We start from the raw sequence: 22,656 nt of genomic DNA, 5'->3' as shown, positions 1-22,656 counted from the left end.
TTTTTTAAATGCTATCATTAACTCCTTTGTATATACTTAGGTTTCTGTAGTACAGAGCATCTCATTTCAAATAAATTATCAGTCCTGCAGTCAACGATAAGAAAAGTAAATGCAAAACTTTTTATAAGTGTTACAAGAAAAAAATTCGAACTGAAAAATTGAGAATAAACTATTGAGGTAGGAGGCTTTTTTTAAAATCGCGGTTAAGTGTTGAACTACAGAAAATAAAGTAGCCTTCTTTTTGCAATTTTTGAACCTCGTTTCCTGTCTTTTCATGAACTCAATGCTTTTCACGTTAAATTTACGAAAATGATTTTGGGCAATTATTAACCGCCTAACTGTTTTGCTCATATACCGTACGTGCATCGATTTATCGAATTTTGATAGTTGTAAGCAAAAAATAAACCATTCATAACGATTATAATTCAAAATTAAAATTACTTCGAATACATAGATAAGTCAAGTATTCAATGGATTTCCATTTGAATCAAAATAAGAAAATATTCCTAAAATAGAAGGTGTCATCTTATTAGATAGTAAAGAAAATAAAATAAAACAGTTAAGTGGTTTCCTGTATGGCTTGTGGGTTGTTTTATTTCAGATTTGTTTGTTTTTTTGGCAAGCTCAGAAATATTATAAAATTATCTTGCAGTAGATAAAAATTACTTTTACAATTCGAATTCATCGAAAACTTGGTTGGATTTTAAGAAATAGTTCCCTTTGTTTTATCAGAATTTAAAATTGCAGATTCAGTTCCGTGGTCTCGAAAGATTGCGATAATTTAAATATTTAACCGAAGCATGAGTTTGCCACGATAACGATTCATTTGATGGCATGAAATTCCTATTTTGAAAAGGCGGGGATTCGACAAGTCCGTGTAAATTTGGTGGTGGTTACTACTAAAAATGCTTTTCTGTTTATTTTCGAATTGAATCTAAAATGTTTGAGATTTCAATGATTCTAAAATACTTTTAAAAATGCTTTTGTATGTTATATATTTCCCACCTGCTATTGATACTACTATTGATAAGTATGTAAGGTTGTTTGATTATTTTACAGTGTTTATCTTTTATGAACATCAATTTATAAGTGGATATTCTAACTCGCCTGTAAATGATAATTTTAATGACTACCATTGTTTGAAACCAAGTATCAGAGAGTTGCATTATTTAATTTTATGCAACTTTTTTAAAATTTGAACCAATTTAACGCCATCTTTAATTGTAATAACAAATATTTAGTTTGGTTTTGTTAAATATTTGCTGTTTTTGGCGACCAGCTTATTTGCATGAGATATTGGTTTTCCTAGCTGATAAACTATTAATGTGGAATGCATTTATTCCCTTTGCGATTTGCTAAGACTGACATATAGGAATTTAATGAAATCATTTTTCTACACATGTACAGCACATGTATACAGCGAAATAAAAGCGATAAAAATCTATTAAAATTATACGGAAATAAAATTAGTATCATTAAAGAGATGTTTTTTAAACTATTTTTTTAGTTTTAAGACAAAGTAAAAATAACTTTTGAAAGAGTTTTTCATATGATTTCAAAACGTGCTTAGTTTCAATTAATTGAGAGCTCAATTAATTTTTGGAGTTTGAAATTTGAATTTTCTGACCTGCCTCTTAACTTGAGAAGCTCGTGTACTAAATTTCACTAAGATTAGACGCAAAACTACAGATTTTTTATAAAAGACACGTAAATAAGCTTTTATCTTTTATTTATGGATTTGCATTGGTAGTATTTCAATCGATCACAGGAATAAATTTCTGAAGATAATCATCGTTCCTCACGGGCGAATTCCATTTATTGACTTATTGACACTGATTCGTTCTAATAAGTCAATATTTACGACTTCAAAAGACCTCACTCTTTAAACATGTTGGTATTTGATCCTTGAGATTGGCTGGAATAGTTTTGTATTGTTTTAATTACATAAATATTGAATGTTTTTAACTTTTATAATTCGTTTTAAACACGTTTCTAATCCCAGTTTACGTATTAAACATTCTCTATTGATATTCATATGAAACATAAACGTTTTTAAGAAGAAAGTCAATAACATGTACGATAGCGTTTTAGTTTCCAAAGATCTAATGATATTAACAATATTAACACCTTTATTGATTTTAAACATCTAATTAGATAATATTTTCCATTTGGGAAATGTACTTTCTTATTGACCATTGAAAATACTTGAAGTGCTTGACGATTATGTGCAGATTTTTTATCAAATTGCAGTGTTTTAGGACAATTTAATTTCCACTTATAGTTTTGAAAAACGATAATCCGATCCTCATATGATGCAGGAATCCGATGATTAAGCAGTTAAAAAAAAGTATTTCAAAACGCATGTGCCGATTACTTAAACTATTTTAAAATCTGAACCTAAAAAATTTCGATTATATTTTTAAAAACTTGTTTTCCATTAAATGAAATACTTTACAATTATGCGCATTTGGAACGTGATAACAATATCGCTAATATGTTTACTAATAATTTGAACTCGGTATATAGGCACATTATGAAAGATTTGATAGAATCAATGACAATTGCTTTGGGGATTTGGTTAAAATTGGTGATATGCGATGCTGGCGATTTAAGAGAAGGGGGAGGGGGGTATAGAAATTTACAAAAATTTAATGGGGAATACGATAGTTCGCAACAAGCGGCTCGGATTTTCGCCACCTTGGACTACTGGATTTTTTGAGAGTGATTCAAATCATTGAGAAGCAAAGGTGTCGAAAGCCACTAATGAGATGAAATAGTACCAGTAAAGAAAATTAAAGAAATAAAACTCAATGCAATATTTTTATGCATTTTATTATGATCGCCATAGGGTATATTTAAACTTGTTTTTATGCATGAAATGTTCAATTTTCTAATTTCTTTATCTGCAAGAAATTTTTAACAAACAAGAGAAATTAAAGTTCCACAAATTTTTCCATTTTTGTCATTTCCTCTTATTTACGAATTTATTCATTTTATAGAAATATAGTGACAGCCAATAATAATTAAAATTTATTGCCGATTAACTGAAACCAGCAAACAGGATTATGCAGCAAGATGTTGGCACGAAGTAAAATATGACGTATTTAGTTTTTATTTTTTTAAAATCTATTGTTAGATTATTCGAAAAATCAGAAACCGGTTCAGAAACATTTATATGCGAATTAACTATACAGTTAATATAATTATATTTAACCTGTTCAGTTTATTAAATTTTTTCTAATGTTGTGAAGATACCAAATTCATAACGATTCATGTAGTAAAGGATGCACCATAAATTTGTGCAAACTTCAAAAAAATCATAGTAAAAATTAATTCTCGATATAAACTGCGGTTTACGGGAATAGGTTCAAAAATAATAAAACACAAGGCTGGAAATAGATCCGTCATTTGATGGCAGCAACATCTATCATTACCAGACCGAGTATTAATAGTTACGTTTTAGTTGAGTTTGTAGTTAGAGTAGTGAGTCCACGATTAAAGCATGTTACTGACAGTGAAAGGAATCAAACCGAATAAAAGTCATTTCATTAAATGGACCTTTTATTGAATGGAAACCTGTCTCATTGAATTTAGTACGTCCTTTTGAGGAAGCGGAAAATTTGGACAAATGAAGTCCACTTTTCATTACATGGTGACGTTAATACGCAAAACAGTCGCATCTGGAAACATCAGATCCTCGTGAGTACATGACCCCGTCACAGCATTCTCCTCGTGTGACTATTTGCGGTGGTTTCATCGCGGTTTTTATTCTGCACGCTTTTTTTTTAATAGCGTTGTCCAGTGTCGGATTTAAGAACCTATTCTGCCAGTGCAGAAACGTACCTAATTCTTTTGAGAGACCACGTCGTATCCGCTTTGCAGCGGACTGTCGTGATTACCAAACCTTCATGTAGAATGGTGCCCCATCTCACGTTGCTCGTTCCGTCAAGACATTCCTCCTAGACATGTTAACTGAAGACCAGAGATAAACCGAGAATGTAAGATTAGTTGGCCCTTACAATCGTCAGACCTTCCTCCAGCGGACTTCCAGTTGTGGGGATACCTAAAATCTTGTAACTCCAGGGGCTCTCCAGCCACTTTTGTGGAACGGAAAGATGCTATTCAACTCGCCGGCGGTGGCATCGATGCCGACATGCTAACACTGCTGTTACTTTGTTTTTCTGTTTTATAATTCAAAAAAAGGAAAGACTTCTTCAAAAATTGCGTGCTAAGATGGTCTTAAAGGCCATCTTTACCGAATTAATTTTTCAGAATTAAATACGCAAAGCGACGAGGGTGAGATTTTTACAATTTGCGTTAATTTATATTATTCCACTGTATTTTTAAATTAAAAATATATTAAACTCTTAATGCATTATAATAGCTAAATAATAAATTTAATTTCTTTTTAAATGCTCAGTTTAGCTGGGTTTCTCATGGCTTTGTAAACTACAAACAGTGCATTTAACATTGCCCAAAATTTACAGAGCTCCTCAGTTTTAAAAGACAAAAAATACCCACGGGAATGCTGCTCATTCATCTATATATGATCAAAAATTTAATCTTGACATCCAGTTTAAAAAAAAATAAAAGGTGAAATTGCAATTCTCAACATGTTTCAAGAATTGTTTAGGTAAGTTATATTAACGTACCGTTTCAAAGCAACACTAGGGCTATTTTGGAACGGACCTCATAATATTGAACCGTGGTCAGATGACGAGGAGCTGGCAACCCCTATCCAAGCTTCCACACTACCCTAGCGGAAGGACATTTGGCCCCGACGGATTTAGCATGCACCGCTCCCGCTTACACGACGGCTCTTCTATAGAATCGAGTCTCTAACATGAAACCCTCCGGTTTCGAAGCCGTAACCTTACTTCCAGGCCACCGCGGCCCTTTCAAGAATTGGACACCTCTTTTAATTAAATTATAATCCTTCTTGGTCCACCCATTTATCGGAATGAAATTAGCCAAATATTCCTTTCTGAGTTCAATTTTCAAAATACGGCACAACCTACTTCTACCACTAAAGTTTTCTTTGAAGAAACTCTCTACAAATAATTTCAAGATTATTTTGTCTTCCCCACAGATCCCAATTTATCATTTCAGTTGCAAGCCTATCAAATATGCACAACTTTGGTTATCGAATGGATCCTTCTTCACAGCCGAAGCTTTAGCAATATGTGTTGCCGTTGATAAGCTCGCAATTCCAGGAAGGAATTTTTCTATCCTACAAATCTTGTAATATTTATCTTTCAGAATCCGAGAATCCCTCTAAGAATTCTAATTAGATTCTAATTAGAACAAATTTCGACTAGACTTAAATCTCACAGAAACGGTCGAGGCGTTCAACTCATACTTTGAAAGTAATAGGAATTGAAAGTGTAATCTCTTATTATCGAAAACATTGCTTCAAAATGTGTACCAATTTATCAAAATCGCAAGTACCAAGAAACGCTAAGGGATATTCTTTGTAATCTAGTCCTTTGCACATGGTTTAAAAACAGAAGTGATGGTGCAATAACGACGCATCTGATTATCTGGCTGATCAGCACCCAAACTCTACTGAATAAATTTGGACGACCAAAAAAAAAAAATGACACTGAACATATTCTCATAACTCAAATGATAGTAACTTTATCTTTGGAGTAAGTTCACTTTCAAGGACCAAGAAATTTCGCATCTTGAAGTTTTGATCCAAAAAAACTGTTTTTCATAAGTGTTTTCTGCAATTTTTCTTCGCTCACTGAAGCATTTCGATATCTATTAACTATGACATTCAGGACGATGTCCTAGTTGCTGCTAAACATCTTAATTTATCGATTTCATTAAGAATGAAACATGCTTACGTTTACTCTAATATTTGAAAATAAGTTTTATAAAGCTTATATTTACATTTTATTTTCACCAATTTTACAAATCAGTTTCATCTTGTTGTATCTAAACGCATTCCGTTTTTTTTTTTTTTTTTTTTTTTTTTTCCCTCCAAAATTTTCTAACGTAAATATTTCTAATATAATAATGTAAGCAAAATTTTAGTTCATACAAGCGAACTCATTCGTTCAGATTTTAGAATACATTTGATTTCCGATTTGTTGAGCATAACTTTTAGTTTCCAAATCCTTTTTTTTTTTTGTGATGAATGCTTATTTATAATAGACTGTTTTATGATATTCTTAATGTACTCAGAGTAGATTTTTTTTTCATGCAATTTCCTTTGGAAATTTATATAAAACACTACTTTTAGTAAAAATAATATCTAAACATTATACTTTTTTTAAATACAGTGGAGACTCGTTTATCAAGCTTAATTCGTTCTTGAATCTTACTTGTGTAGCCGAACATTTATTAATAGGGAAAAAAATTTTCTGCAGGAATCAATGTAAAATAGAATGATGCGTTCCATTCTGGGAACGAAATAAATAAATAAAAAGAAAGAAAAGAAATTTATAAAAATATAATTTATTATTTATAACGTATAAGTTATCTAAAGACATTTGTTTTTGATTACTTTGTTGAAAATGAGACATAGCAGTATTGTGAAAATGATTTTTTTTTTTTTTTTTGCCAAATAATCGATGTTTTCGCTATCTACTTCTAGAATCGTAATCTTATCCAGAAACAGAATCTCATAGATTAAGACTTGTTCAACATCTTCGGAATGCCTTTAGAAACAATTATTTTTCAAAAACAAGAACATTTTGCTCGTATAAATGTGTAAAGAAGACACTGAATTTGTCATAGATGTATCACGCTGCGGTAGATAATCTACTTCGTTAAATCACTAACCATTATTAAATAATTCAGAAAACTAAGGCTTAAAGATTGTCCTTTGGCAATCAGCGATATTACTGAACAACTTCTTAAATCAAAATCGACCTGAATTGTGGCATGATAGCACACGGGATTTGCACTATAATAACTACCTTCAGTGGCAGCAGCGCTTCGTGCGTTTTGTGCATACGCTGTATGCCATGGCGAAAAAAAAATCTATATCTTAATGATTTTGCTATTTTTATCATTTCCAGTCCCATGTTCTTTGAGCTAAGCCTATTTATTAAAGTTATCCTTTACTACATTTATTTAACAATGATAACAAAAAGGAATTGATCAAGTCCTTCGAAGTCAATAAATTCAAATGTGCTACGCTCTTAAAATAATTTCCTAATCGCTCGAACTCCGCCTTCACTCTAGCTTCAATTTCGGAGTTGCGCGGACTTTTAATTTTTTCCATGCAATAAAAACGCTGAGGCCTTCAAATTCTTTCAAAAAATATGCAAGATCGAAATCCTCTGCCACGCTCGTTCTTCTGCTCATTTACTCTGTCCGCCACTCTACTCTCGACATGGCCTGGACAAAGAAATCTTGACCAAAGTTAAAAATTGGACGGTATTCAGAAAATTTTAAAGAACAAAGAAGGTTTAAAAAACCCCTCAGTGACTGCTTCTTCAATCCAACTTTATTATGTGTTGAGAGAGAGACAGAATTTTCTCAAGAATCCTATTTCATCTCTCTCTATATATGTGTGTGTGTGCGTATGTGTGGAATTATATTCTTTGAGAAAGAAAAGATGTGGTTGACTGGAAATCATCTGCATTATGATAAAAAGACTTCAATTTTAAGAATACGTTTTACAAGTTATTAGTTAAATCTAAAACCAAACACAAACGTAGTCTGAATAGGAAAGTAGAAGCAGAAAAATAGAGATTGTATGAAAGTGATAGAATTTTAATAGTTTCAAAAGGAAGTTTGGCTGAAACAGCACTTTGAGTTTAACATGTGTTAGCGTGAAAAAATAAAGAGTCTACGCAACTCAGAAGTTGGCTTAAGTTTGAATAATTAGAAAATAATAATTTTTAGAAAGCGGATAAATTGAAATTATAAACTGTAAAAGAAATTTTTAAAAAAGAAGAGCATATAAGAAAAATTCCATGAAATATTTACCGTGAAATGGGGAAATATCACATTGGTATTTAAAATATGAATTTTCGTGAGTGACGGCCAGCATTTTAATGTCAGAAACTAGAGTCTCCCGAAAAAAAGCAGCTAAAAAAATAACGAATCTTAAAAAATAAATACAGTAAATAAAAAAAAGATACATAGGAAATACGTAAATTTTCAAGCTAACGAATATATATAAACACGCTTTCATAAACAAACAAAAACATACGAGAGCACAAATATGCATTCTCAAATATTACCTTGAAAGAGTGTCTAATAAAATCGCTTTAAAAAAGTTTCTACATCGGAATGTTTTATCCATTCCATTTAAAAATGGGCGCCGCCCGTGAGTCAGTTCAATTAAGGGTCAAAGTGCAACGATCGAATCGATAATTCTCAACGTGAATCTTATCTTGACGAAAGATTACAAAGTATAACTCCTGCGGTTGAATCGATTCGGTGATAGGACTATTTCAAATAGACAAAAACGTGACAGATGGAGATATAAAATGTCACAATATATTTGAAATACGATAGAAAAATAATATTCCAATAACATGAAATGCATTACAGCTACAATTTTCTTATATCTGTTAAGGCCAAAGCCCGAAATCGGCCAGTTCGCGTTTTGGCCAATGTTGCCGTAAACTTACCGGCCAATCTCCGATCTTTTCTTGGTTTCGGGCCTTGGCCGGCCAATTCGCGAAGTGACTTGGGACGATCGGCCAAAGTAGGAAGAAAGGAACCAAGAGCACACTCTTAAAAATTATTATCATCAAGAGGACACTATTATTTTACACACTATTAAAAATTAAGTATTTAAAAATGAGTACTTGTGTGTACTGTTTTTTTTTTAAGTACAATTGTTTCAGAAACGAGAATAAATATAAGTGACACCTCCGAGTTAAAAAAAAGCTCGTAATATATAAAAATATGATCTCATCTTATTCTGTTCTCATATTAAAGCCATAATAGAAATTATTCAGTGAACGTATATGCTGTAACAACATTATAGTGTGAAGATTAGATTTGCGACCTTCGAAATGACGAATTATATCTTGAGCAAATGTGCTGCGTATCGTGTATGAATACAAAGGCAAACTGAGTACTCAATTTTTCAATTACCATTAAGGACGATCCTTAGTCTTTTTCTGCTCCATAGACCTAATGTTAAAGATCCCAGATCACATTGTCACCCGAAATATCGCTTCAATAAATATGAAATTTTTTGCAAAGGTAAATAGTAAATATAAGGGCTAATTAAAACAAATATGAAAGAAAAATAGTTCTGTTGTTAATATTATTTAACGACATTTCTCTGTCGAATTTCACCTACAACATGTGTTTATTTATATTTTATACATAAATGTCATTATATTTATTTTAATTTACTCTTAATATTGTTTTTTTTCCTTGTAAAAAGTTCGTATTTCATGAATCGATATTTCCGAAGAGAATGTAATCTGGGAAATTTAGCATTAGGTCTATGGGGCAGAAAAAGACTTACGATCATCCTTAAAACATTTCTTGGAATGCACCGTTCTTGTGCGAGTTGAACGGTTCTGGGTCCAACCATGTCAGTCGAGATTTCTTTTTGAAAATTTAGCATTGCATAATTTCAGAAGATTTGAAAAAACACATAATCATATTCGAATCCCTGTACGCACTCAAAAAGTGATGCAAGCATTTCTCAAAATTAAGACTGTTGTACTCGGAGCCATTTTAACAACATGAAGTACTGAAGAATGAGTCTATTTTACTTATTTTTAAGTATTCTGTTTTAATAGTGGATTTTTCTAATTTCAGATGATGAAAACAATTACGATAGTATTAAGCATCATTTATTGCAACAAGTTAAACTTCCATGGCATTTCCAATTGCATAAGCGTTGATTCTTCCTGCATTTACAGATATTTGTTCCGCTCTTGGTATTGCAATGACATCTACCATTATCACATCTGGCTTTGGCCCTGATTCCCAGCCACTTCGCGAAATGGCCAGCCAAAGTAGAATATACAATATTAATTATAAGTACTTCGGACTTTGGCCAAAATGCGAATTGGCCGAACTTCGGGCTTTGGACGTAACATATCTAATAATGTATTTATAAATACAGTTTTAAATCATTTGAATAGCAACCTACTATAATAAAAGAATTAAACTTTATGTCTCTAAAATTTTCTGTCAAAATAACAGTTTTTATTATTACTAGTTTAATTTTTGTTTTTATAGCTTAGCGATGCATTTAATCATTATGTCCTCGAAATAAGAAATTAATTACGAATAAGGTAATAAATGAGTTATAATAAGTGAGAATTTGGACGTTTTATTAGTGAAAAATGTTTTGCGAGATTTTTCTTCTTTCAGAGAGGTCAGATTCTTGATTGGTATATTCATACCATTTGAATACACTATTCTTGATTGGTATATTCAAAACTTCTGTCATTGTGTAGTTAATCTATTTACGAATTTTAACAGAAGAAAGCGACCTATAAGAGAAATGCATGATGTACAATGTTCCATATACTGAAGATTACAAAAAGACTTCGATGAGCACACATACACGCTCCTGCCGCAGACATTTGCATTATATTACGCAACGCAGATGTCTGGGACTTTACTGCGATAAGATATTTTCAAAGGATTCAAAAGATAAATGAGGATCTTAAATGGGCACGATTCTATATATATTTTCAGACATAAATGAAGAAGGATCTACGTCACCGTAAAAAAGAAAAAAAATTCTTAACTGCATTTAATATTCATTTAAAATAATGCTGCATAATGCTAAAATTTAATACTGCTACTTAATACTAATAACAAAATTCAAGTCTTTATATAACCATAATTGGAGAATTCGGTTTGGCAAGATCTTAGTCAATAGCTAATAATTCGTTCCATTGGAGCATTGCACGATAAACTAAATGCAAAAAAAGAAGTTTTTCTTAGAATTTTTTCTTCTAATGTTGATAGAAGAGTGTTTTATGGCAATATATCACATCTTAGAAGAAGCAGTTCGTACAAAAGGATAACAAACACAAACATTCTTAGATGCAAATCAGAACCAGTATTCACGAACACATCTCAATTCATTTAAAAATATTTGTTGTTCAAAAATTCGGAAGCTAAGCAGCAAAATAGCGTCGCACTCCTTTCAGATATCTATTGAATTTGATTTTTATTAAGTTTTAGATTAAGTAAAAGTTATAGAAGCTGAATTTATATGAAATTTAAGTAATATTCTGCATCATTTTTTTAAATATTAGAAAAGTAATTCAAAGCATAGACTGTTACGCATTAAGATAATTTTCAAGTGTAAAGGCTTATTTTTAAAACATTCCGAAATGCAACCAATTTTGACGACTAAAAGATGGATATGAATTTTAAGATGTAACAATTCCTTGAATTCTGATATGACAAATATTAACATTTCTTGAATATAAAATGAATACTACGGCGATATGAAGTACTAACTTTTAGCAAAGGAGAAATTTTCCAGTTATTTTGAACGCAATTTAGATGAAAATAAAAATTTATAATATTAGGAAGCCAACGGATATGATTAGCCACTTTTATTTTCCTTGGTAAAATATACTTCTAAGCATAAAATTTCCAAATATGTTCTGTTAAGAGTAGAAATCTCTCTTTAAAAGAGAGAAATGGCCTTTTCAAGAAGATTCATTATCATCTTCTCAAACCTTTTGACTCGCTAAATGACCCTTTTTTTTTTCAATGCATAGTTGCTCTTCTGAATCATCTGAAAACAGATGCAAATATTTACATTTCAAATATATTCTAATTAAGGAATAATTTTAATTTTCTGAATTGTTTAAATATGATAATATTAGTCAAAAAACATGTATACCTCTCCATTTATAGTTTAAGTCAATTTTAGTATAACGTTTTTGTTATGTAAATAAAAGAAGTAAGCCCTTTTAACAGTTTGGAAGCTTTAAGTCTTTTATCTAGATTTTGGACGATTCACCTGTATGACAGTATTTACAGTGAAAGAATACATGATGGCTCTTCCAATTTATTATTTTCGAATTCTTTTATTATCGGAAGTTATAAATGCTGGCAATGACATTCGTAAATTAATATCTATGAGTATTAACTTGTAAGGGTTATGTAATATGTAATTTACGGACCCAACACGGAAACAAGCAGCAAATTTATTATCCTTATCCTTAAAATGTCAAGCAAAACAACAAGGACAAAGTTCAGGATGTAAGATGAAAATGTATGTCAAATCATGCACATTAAAATACTCTCCACATATGTCTGACTGATTTAAAAGTTCAAGTAAGAATGACGCTTCGAATAGAAGGGTTAACAGTTTTAAATAATTACATCTGTCTAAAGACAGACACCAAAAATAAGATAAAGAAACCGCTTTATTTTAAGAACGACCCAACACGAATATGCAAAGTTGATTTTACCCTAAAAAAGATATCAAATAGAGAAATCCATGACGAAGATTCTTTTACAAAATTATAAAAGAATATCTGCGCTATTTGAAATAAGATATTTCATTTCAATACGAATTTTTATAGGGTTTTAGAATGTGCAATTTTTGAAGTATTCAAATACATCCCTTTATTTTTTAAATTTTAATACTTCGAAACTGATGGTCAGAAGGAAAATATTTCAAATGGTAGCCTTCTCTTCATATTATTTTGGATATTTTTCTAACTGCTGAGAAGCTTAACAGCAGTGTTGAATCAGAGTGGGACATTTCTGACAAATGTGCAAATTCGCTCATTATTAGAAAGGAACAAGAAATTACAATTTTTCGCATTTTCTTTAAGACAGCTCCACGGGTGTCCGAAGTAAACAGCCTCGGCAAACTCAACGATTAACATTCTCCGACAATAATTACTCACAGAGAATGGATTTGAGAAATCCATAGCTACAACGGTTAACCATAAAACAGTGAATTCTGGTACTTGATTTGGAAAATAATAAGTTTACCTTTTATACAAAAGCATACTATTCAAGAATCCATTCATTTATCAATTATTTCATAATTAAAAAAAGTTTTAGGAAATAAGATTTTAAATAGATAATTTCAAATAAAATAATTTCCTACACCGAAGAAATAGACAGTGATTGCCGTTCTTATTCATCTGCCAGAAAGAGTTGTGACCGATTTGAGCCTTCAACTGTGAGCCACAATATGCATACTTTTCTAGTCATATCCATGACGAAGATGGATTTGATTGGAAAAGCCACTTTCACAAAGGATGTGGTAAAAATAAATAGGAAGGAAACTTCATCCTTGCAACCATTGCAATACAAGTCATTGCATTTGGGAAAGGAGTTTTACGATTCATAGTTAAGAAACAAGTTTTAGAATTCATACTAAAAAAAACAAGTCTTATCCAATTAAAATACGTGATTCGTTTTTTTTTTTTTTTTAATTTTTAAATTCCAGTCATATCGCAATAAACTTGGACAAATTTTGGAAAGAAAGATATTAAAAACATATTTTGGAGTTTGAAGCAGTTCTGTATTAAGCTTAATAAAACAGTAGATTTCGGTTGGTAAATATCAGTATAGTTAAAGATGAAATTAAACAATGTATAAATTTCTCTGCTACAGTAGGAAAAAAAAATATTCATTGTTATAAATAGAATTACTGAAATGTTTTTGAACAGCATTTTTCAATATTTAAAAATAATCTGTCATTGCTTAGAACAAATTTTACCTACAGCACAGGTTTAGCATTTGGCAAACCTATCCGATAATTTAAAGTCGCTATAATATTAGATACTTGTCAACTGAACAAAATTGTGATTTATTCATTGGGATTTTATCTTCTCATAATAAATATTGAAGTGAAATATTTATTTAACTATATCGTTAAATGAATTAATAAGTATGGGAATGAATTAATAATAAATGTACAGTTTGAATTGCTTATTTTTCTCAATTAAGCAATTCAAATAATATTTCATTCATTAAAAAAAGAAACATTTTATTGCATTAACTTGTGTTATATTGCATTGTTCTTTGAGAATATCTAAGAGTGTGCTGATAACTGATGCATACAATTTTCTGTTCACTAATTTTGCAGGATGTCCTTCAACTTGTCCTGCCTACTGGATTCAATTTTCAAGTGAAGAATTGGCAGTCATAGTGTATAAAATGAGAAACAAAAGATAACATAATAGATATATGAGCAATAAAAAACCCCACACGATGATAAAATCTGCCAAAGTTGTTTCAAATGAAATTAAGAATTCCAAAACAGAAAAGACAAATGGTTTTTTGAAAAATTCTAATTTTTTATCAATTTTATAATAGTGGGTGCGAATTTCTATCAAGCATTTGATTTAAACAGCATTTAGAGGCGATGAGCACACCCGATTTGCTTTGAAAGGTTTTTGGCAATAAAATGCCCTAGAAGAAGTTAGCAGGATTGGGAGTCATATTGCTATTCTAATACGCTCAGTAGAACTGTGGAGTTCAGACAAGTAATTATCGGTACTTTCGATCCGCAGCTTTCCCAGAAATCGAAGGAAAATATGTGCACTGCCCAACTGCTATATCTGATATGAAATGCACTGCCCAACTGCTATATGTGAAATGTAATACACTGCCCAATAGAATCTGATATGTGTACCGAGTGCCCAAAAGCACATTCAGAGTTTGGGAAACCTTTCATAAAAACCATAGATTTTGTCGAAGGTTTCGATAACAATTTCTTGGCCTCATAATTATTGCATTTCATAAGCTTTCTGTATGTAAGGGGAATTTGAGAAATCGATGGACATAAAAAGAATCATTTTGAATTGGGAAAGACTGCAGCAATATCAATCTTCATCTCCATTTAAAATTAAAATGTTTTAATACTTTCTTATCTTTCAGATATATTTTAAAAAGTTAATATCTAAGTGATTCTTGTGGTCATGTCTATCGCATTTTTTTAAGCGAAAGCATCATCTTGTATCAAAAGATAGAGATCAGAACCAATTTTCTTCTTATCGGTCAATCTTACTCTTACTTACAATCGGCAAAGGGAGAAAGTGATGACACAAACACCGATTTATCACTTGAGATCCTCTAACAGTACTGGTCATTTGAAGCAAGGGAGGGAAAAAAATCAGTCGATGAACAGCGATTCAAAAGGTTTTACCCTCCGAAACCTTTTAAATGTTTCAATAGAGTAAAAAGTAAAAGCAACCCTGTCCTGATGCTTTTTAAAGGGCATTCAGTGAGCATTTTGCGATATGAAAAAATCATCAAAACTCCGAACTAAACAAATATCATTATAATAAACTTCTACAAAACAGATGAGTAACCTTTCAAATTACAAAAAGCAGAGATTAAAACTATTATTGCTCACAAGATGAATGCAAAAATTCTGCACAGTAAAAAAGGTACATTTTTCGAAATTGATTAAATGCGCACATATCCCAAACCTTTGAAGTTTTCGTGATCTTCATAAACGCCAAATTCAGAAAACGGATTAAAATAAAAATTATAGTTGCAACAGAACAATTCACTACATGCATCGATGCAAATAAACTTATCATATCTCCGCAAATAAACTCCTGTCGTATATTTTCAATTGCATCCCTTTTTTGCAACCTGGTCGTGTGCTCATCAGTATTTAAATGCAAGAATATCAAAAATGCATATTAATATATCATCAAATACGCATATTGATAGTAAATTAAGCTACAATACTCATATCATCAACTTAGCACAAACGGCTTTCAACTCTTACAAAATATTAGTGAAATAGCTGGAAGAAATTAGGAGAATCTCGCCAAGGTCTCACAAGCTGATGAATGGAGAGTATGCTGGCATGCGGATCATCTGCAATGGTATTTAAAGCAAAAGAGGGAATGAAGAAGGAGTTTATTCCAAAAGAGCTCAATTTTCCTCCTTCTCTGCACAACGCTAACTGCAGCTTCTCAGAAGATACTTGACTTCCCACTGTTGCATCTCCAATTCCAATGTGAAATTAGATTAACAACAGACTCCAGCTTCCGAATTCTTCGAACATCTCAAACATCCCTATTAGAACAAAATTCCCAATAACATTGTTACGATATCTTTAAGATATCGTCCTACATTCAGAATATTGAACACCGTCGTCGCACAGTGTCTTCTATTAATAGGGTGTCCGAATTCAAGGCCAGAAAAGAAATAATATGTTGATTCACACATTCTTTTCTATGTCTACACCTCACTCAGACCATTTGAATAGAAGATGGAGGAAACGATAGTAACAACAACTCAGATTTAAATATTTTCACTGATGTTAACAAGATATGATCAACATTCTACTCGTTTTCCAACAACACTTGGACACAATGAGGACGGCAGAAACTCTGAAAACTATGCAGTTTTTGAACATAAGACTTATCCCTCAAGGAAATTGAAAGGTTTCCTGCAAAAAGGATGTAGCTCCAACCTAGGGGAATTTGGAATTACATGTACTATCATGTGGTAAAATAAAAACTTTTTCGTTTGGTGCTAAAAAGATGTAGCTAGTTAGTTCTCGCGTTACTCAAGCGGTGGAATTGTTTGTCTCATTAGTTTGTTGCAATATAGAGGTAGCTTCTGGTGCTACCGTCATTTCCCCCCACCGATCATGCCTTCAGAAACACTGAGAAACGTACAAGGAAAGTAGAAAGATTTTTCTACCGTGTGAGTATACTGGTATGTAAAGTCTGTTGTTACTAAAGTTACCCAAGGAATGATTTTTAACTTCGTTGACCAATTAAAAGGTTCTTTCCTGAAAACTCTTTACATCACTTCTAATGATAAAAAAATCATTTTATAACGAAACGTGGAGTTTTTAATTATGAAAAAATCCCAAATTAATACAGGAAACATTATGTAGAGAGAGTGTTGAACAACTCTGTAACAAAACTGTAAGAATATTCAAAACACTATTCCATTAATGTTCAATAAGATTCAACCGTCTTACTCGCTCTCCCTTCCACTTAAGAGCCCAAAATATAAAGATGCAATGGAACTGGCTCGCAAATATATCCCATAAAATGATATGTAGTTCTACGATGGCCTACAACTCGACGACGCAGCAGAAGAGCTCGACGTTACAGAGGGGAGTTAATGGGAATATATATTTTTTATTTTTAAAGTCGAGTTGTATATATATTTTGTTACTTTACTTTAAATAATTAATAATATTATAACAAACTGCATTTTTATTGTGAAATATTTTTCACAGAGGTAGACAGACCATCTATTTCGTTGCCAGAAAGAGATAGCTCCAACATTCCAACATGTGCTAGGTCATCTGGAAAATATATTTTTGAGTGAAAATACTGTCATAATATATAGTAGCAATTAATAAGATTGATCAAAAGGAAAATCTTCACACCATTTGGAATTTAGAATTTTCAAACGTTTTTGACGGCTTTCTGCAAACTTGAATCATTGGAGCTACCTCCTTTTTACAGCTTCAAAATTGTTGATTATGCACAAACACAGTCATCTAATGACCAAATGTAACTCATTATATCCTAACCACATTCAACACTAAAAAATATCAGTTACACTGCCAAAAATAATTTTTTCATCCTACCCGGACATTAAGATGACATGGAACAAAACATATGTTAGCTATGAAAAAAGATGAGAAAGCTGATAAATACAACAAAATACCGATAGTTCTTCCCGTCAACCTAACTATCTGACAAAATGACATTGCAAAAAGAAATCGCTACGGCAGAACTGTGGTGATGCCTTTCGCCAGATGAGTACAATTCTACCTCGCCTGACCTAACGATCTACCAATTAGAATAGAGAAAATAGGATTTTCTTTTCCAAACATTGACCTCTCTCAGCCTATCGCCGCAGGTGCTTATTTATCACGGAAGCTTCTGCAGCTGCGGTGAAATAGTGACAGCATTACATTGGGAAACTCAGTACGTTTTTACTGTGCTTAGGCATGCGAGAATGTCAAAACGAAAGCCCTTGTAAAAGTTGCTATAAAAGGTAACGTTTCTCTCAACACAGAAAATTCACAATATGTTTAAATGCATGGATTATCGTGGCCATCTCTTAATACTAATGGCTAAGCAAGTCTCCATTTATTGACAACAAAATACAGTCCCTCCCATTGCCTGATCATTTAAACTAACAGACAGGAGAAGAAACTGCATCATCATTGTAGAACTGAAATTGAATTGTGTGTGTGTGTTCATGCGAAATAAGAATATTTTTCTCACTCTCTGAGGGCCCTTCGACTGGTGTGGTGTGGAAGTTTGGAAAGGGAGGAAGTGCAGCTCAGGTGTCGTCCTCGTCATCTGACCACGGTTCAAAATGACGAGGTCCATCCCAAAATATCACTACTTTAAAACAGAACGTTAATATAACTAAGCTAAATTAAACTCACTCTCTTAGAAACGCTTAGTGAAATATCTACAATTAAAAAAATAATCTTAATCTTGCACAATAATTTTAATTGGCTTTTCGAGCATTTCTTTTCAGTCCCTATCCATCGGTTTATTATTAATGTTTTTAAGTTTCGGTTATGGTAAAATATATGTAAATAAATGCAACATGTAGAATAGTTTAGGGGTTTCTATTTAAATTCGTATGTTTTAGCAAAGTTTTCTTCTACTTTTATTTTCGTGGATTGTCGTGTCAAATAAATAATGTTTTTTTAATGAAAAAATGTAAAATGACGCCGCATGTCTATCCATATTCTGAAAGAATCAGGTACTTTGATTCCCAGTGGTGGGGAGAAAAAGTTGAGCTCTCTCGTGTTTAAATAATAATTAGAAAAGGCATTTTAAAATTTTTTTATATATTAGAAGATGAAATTAATTTAATACTGATAGTGAAGGTGTAACATATAAGCTTTGAAAACACTAGTTAAAGAATTAATGAACTGACAATTATTATTTTTTTTCGAAAAGCCAATTATTATTTTTAAAATGATCTTATTATTAATTTTTTATTTTTTTTAATGGAAAACTTGAAGCAAAGAAAACTTAAAAGAATAATTTTAATTCGTTTTATCACCTCAAACATTACATTTTTAAAGTATCCTTAAAATTCGACAAAAGCATGCATGCTCCACAGAAAATGAATATAATCGTTTTAAGTTATTGTAAGAGAAGTTTGACGTAAACGGAAATTAATCTAGAACAGATTTCTGTCGATCTTTGGCGGTTTATCCCAATTTCGCTCTGCATGAAGATAAGGTATCACAACCAACCAAATAAATGACAGGAAGAAACTAATTCGAATATAGGTTTATCTTTATTTTCAGAATAGAAGGAACAGAAAAGCAAATTGAATTATTATCTCAACTAATTCTACTTATAGCCTTTCTTTGCTATAAGACACCTTCCGAAATACAACGAATGATAAACCCCATAGTATAATGAAAAAAATGAATTTGAGATAAACAATCATTGTTGTTCTCCAAACGTTCTTCATACAATTTTTATATATTCCATTTTTCCTGTATCGAATAACATAGAAATAAATTTACAGAGCGCTTGGAAATGTATTCTATACTTATTTTTACAGAAGAATTACACAGAAAAAAAAATAATAATAAACAAGCAAAACACATTCTTTGGTTAAATGCAAATAAAATAGGTTTTTTTTTTGTATTAAATAATTCAAAACTCATTTAAAAGAGATCAGAATTTTTTTTATATACATTTTTTTTTTGTTCAATAAGCTTGCAGAATTTCCTGTTTTCGCTTGTTCCTATTTTTATGCGGTCACCAATCTCACATTTTTTTTATTATTACTTCTTGTGGATTCCATGTCTTTTTGCAGATTCTATGCTCTGTAAATGTTATGAATTTTTGATTGAATTTATGAGAAACCTTATAAAGAGGTTTTCTCTCGGAGAAAAGATTATTTAATACACATGAAAATAGTGCTCTAATTTTATGAAAAATAAAACATTTTCTTTATATATATATATAATTTATCTATATAACAGGATATTGTAGGTCTAAAGAAAAAAAAGTTATAATGTTCCGAAATTTAATTGATCAGAACTCCTTAATTAACAAGATCAGTCAAAGTTTTCACTTTGTTCCGGTTTATAAGGGAACCTCGATGTTTTAAATAAAAAAAATAAACTTTTTTTTATAAAAAATTTTTCATATAAAAAGTGACTAGATTTAATTTTAAAAAATTTCTATCCATCCCAACTTTTACTACTCGCTAAATAGGGTCACCTTAAGTAATGAAAAGATAGTTTGTTATAATAAAAGTATACTTTTGAAGAATTATTTACCATGGATGAAAGTCTATCTTAAAATGTAGATACTGGAGTAATATTGCGCACAAATTATTTAGCACGGGAATTTTATATCATCGTTTTCCCAGAAATTGTCTCTCTTAAACAGCATACTAAGGGCAAAAGTATGCGTTTAATATTCCAAAAAAAGCTATTCTCCGATGCGGAACGAAGAAAAATTGCAAATGCAAGACTGCAAAAAGCAGATGAAGTTAATTGGAATCTGTTAAGTTTCATCCAGCCCGGAAGCAGTTTTAAATTTTAACAATTGTATTGAAACACTCGATCTTCTTACCATCTTTGAATGAAGATTTAAGCATTATTCAATGAGAATGGCTATAAATAAATAAATAAAACTTACTTGTAGAAACTTCCATGATGAAGTTAATATGTAAGCAAGAAGCCCTCTCGCCAACAATGCGGATTTTCAAGTCCAGTTGTCACTTTTATAATGTTCCAAACAGAACCATGTGATGAAAAGTATTTCAAAAGAAAAAAATTCATTGATCAGAGGAAGGAGTGGAAAACGTATCTTAGCTGGCCAATAATGAGAGCCCTTATTTTGTTTTGACGTGTGACGTCAAATCGTGTACTAGCGAATCCCTAACAGGAAATGCTGATAGATTAAGCGATATCTAGCCCTTCCACGTGCTCACGAGATAATTCTTCATTATTTTTTCTTTCAAATTTCGCAGAGTGTGAGGACAATCTTTAGAGCACTGAAAGTTTATTTATATTTTTCTTGTTTTCACGCCCGTTTCTTGAAAGCTGCTGTCGTCATTTGCTTATAGAACGATGGTGTCCGTTCATCCAGTGCATGTTTATGTTTACATAGATGTTTTCGAATGCTTGAATCACGCACAGTTGGACGGAATCGAATGAAATTCGGGTATATGCTCCGTAATTACACCATTAAAAAGTTAATGCAGGGGGTGAAATGGGGATGATTGAGTTTAATGTTTATCCATCACAACATATTACTGCAGAAGAACTTTTTTTCTTAAAATTCAAAAGAACTACTTTTACAATTCCGCATATTTATTTCTCTCATTTCCAATAACTTTTGAAAAGCTAAATTTCATTTAAGCCCTATTTTTTTTATATTTTTTTTTTTGTCAGAATATTAAATATATTTCACTGTTATCAGCCGCACACTTTTGCCAACCTTTAAATTAAACTGTTTTTGTCAGACTTTTTCACTTATGCTTTTATCATGAAAAATAAACATATTTTGTTATACGCGTGCAATAATTTACACTTAAACACTGTATTCCAACATTGCTTAATTTCTGGTACTATTTTGATCAAATATTATTTCATATTTTAGCGAGATTTTATCCGATATTATACGTCGTTGCTTATCCGTTTTTTAGTTTGAATTCCTTAATTAAAATTTTATTCCGCTTGAGACGACTGTCACTGCATTGTTATCGCAAAATCATCTTTTTTTTTTTTTTTTTTTTTTTTTTTTTTTAACGCATCAACGAACAATTTCTTACAATTTTGCATCCGACTGCGGTTTTATTTTAACAATATCTAGAATTCTGGTTTTTTTTTTCCTATTAAACATTATTGTTCTATCTTTAATGCAGAAAATTTAAGTACTTATATTACAGATTTGTCTAATCATTACAAAAAAAAAAAAAATGTGAATACCAAAGCTCTTGAAAGAAAGAGATATGAAAATCACAAAATCTTATTCAAATAAAAAAAATATTGTCTAACAAAAACACAAACGAAAAAATTATTTTCAATACTAAAATATTTGTTTGTTTGCTTATGTGTGTGTGTGACATAGTTTTGCAGACAAATGGCCAAAAAGAAGACACATTTGGAATTCATTTCAATTATTTTTCCGTAGGAGGGCATGACTAATACGTCATTACAAGGGCGAAACACATTTGCTCATATCAGAATACAAAAGCAAAGGCGTGAGACATTTTTCTCTTAGTACTGTTACCAAGAAATTCTGATAACGATTTCTTTGATGCGTGTCCATTCAGAAAATGGAATCTTAGATATCTTTAGAAATTATGCTATGGGCTTTAGAAATTTTAATCCTTTCGATTGTGGAATGAGAATTGCAAATTCAGCCATTTTTAGAGTGCGTGTTAGCCTTCATTCAATAAAAAAGTAAGATTTGGGCAGAAAATAAGAAACAATTTTAGAATAAAGTGATATGGGCTAATATGAAACAAAAAAAAAAGGGGAAATATACTAAGATTTAAATTAGATTAAGAGATATCATTACATTTGTGTGTGCACTATAAAAGAATTTTAAAACATATGCATATATATTTTTAAAATGTTGTAAATCTTATCGTACATTTTAAAGAATAGATACTGCATTCTTGTTTCGCTTTCGATCTCTATTCACTTTCCAAAAACTTCCATTATTATTGAGATTATCAAAACAAGGATGGGTTGAGATAAAAAACGAAAGCGGTTGACATACACATTCA

The 22,656-nt window shown here is 31.2% G+C and overlaps 1 protein-coding gene across 2 annotated transcripts in view; it reads right to left on the bottom strand.

Moving 5' to 3' along the window:
* Nucleotides 1–20,696, bottom strand: part of LOC129963046 (acetylcholinesterase-like) — a 45,083-nt gene extending 24,387 nt beyond the window's left edge. The window contains exon 1 of one of the 2 annotated variants that reach the window (XM_056077063.1): nt 20,556–20,696. In XM_056077063.1, the coding sequence (XP_055933038.1) occupies nt 20,556–20,571 (16 nt within the window). In that variant the 5' untranslated portion in view covers nt 20,572–20,696. The remainder of the gene's footprint in view (nt 1–20,555) is intronic. The other variant, XM_056077062.1, reaches the window with a different exon arrangement.
* Between the last annotated feature and the right edge of the window lie 1,960 nt (nt 20,697–22,656).

The sequence above is a fragment of the Argiope bruennichi genome, chromosome 3, assembly GCF_947563725.1.
Source record: "Argiope bruennichi chromosome 3, qqArgBrue1.1, whole genome shotgun sequence".
In the NCBI taxonomy this organism is placed as follows: Eukaryota; Metazoa; Arthropoda; class Arachnida; order Araneae; family Araneidae; genus Argiope; species Argiope bruennichi.
The sequence above is the reverse complement of the archived record's forward strand: the minus strand, read 5'-3'. Positions and strand labels throughout refer to the sequence as shown.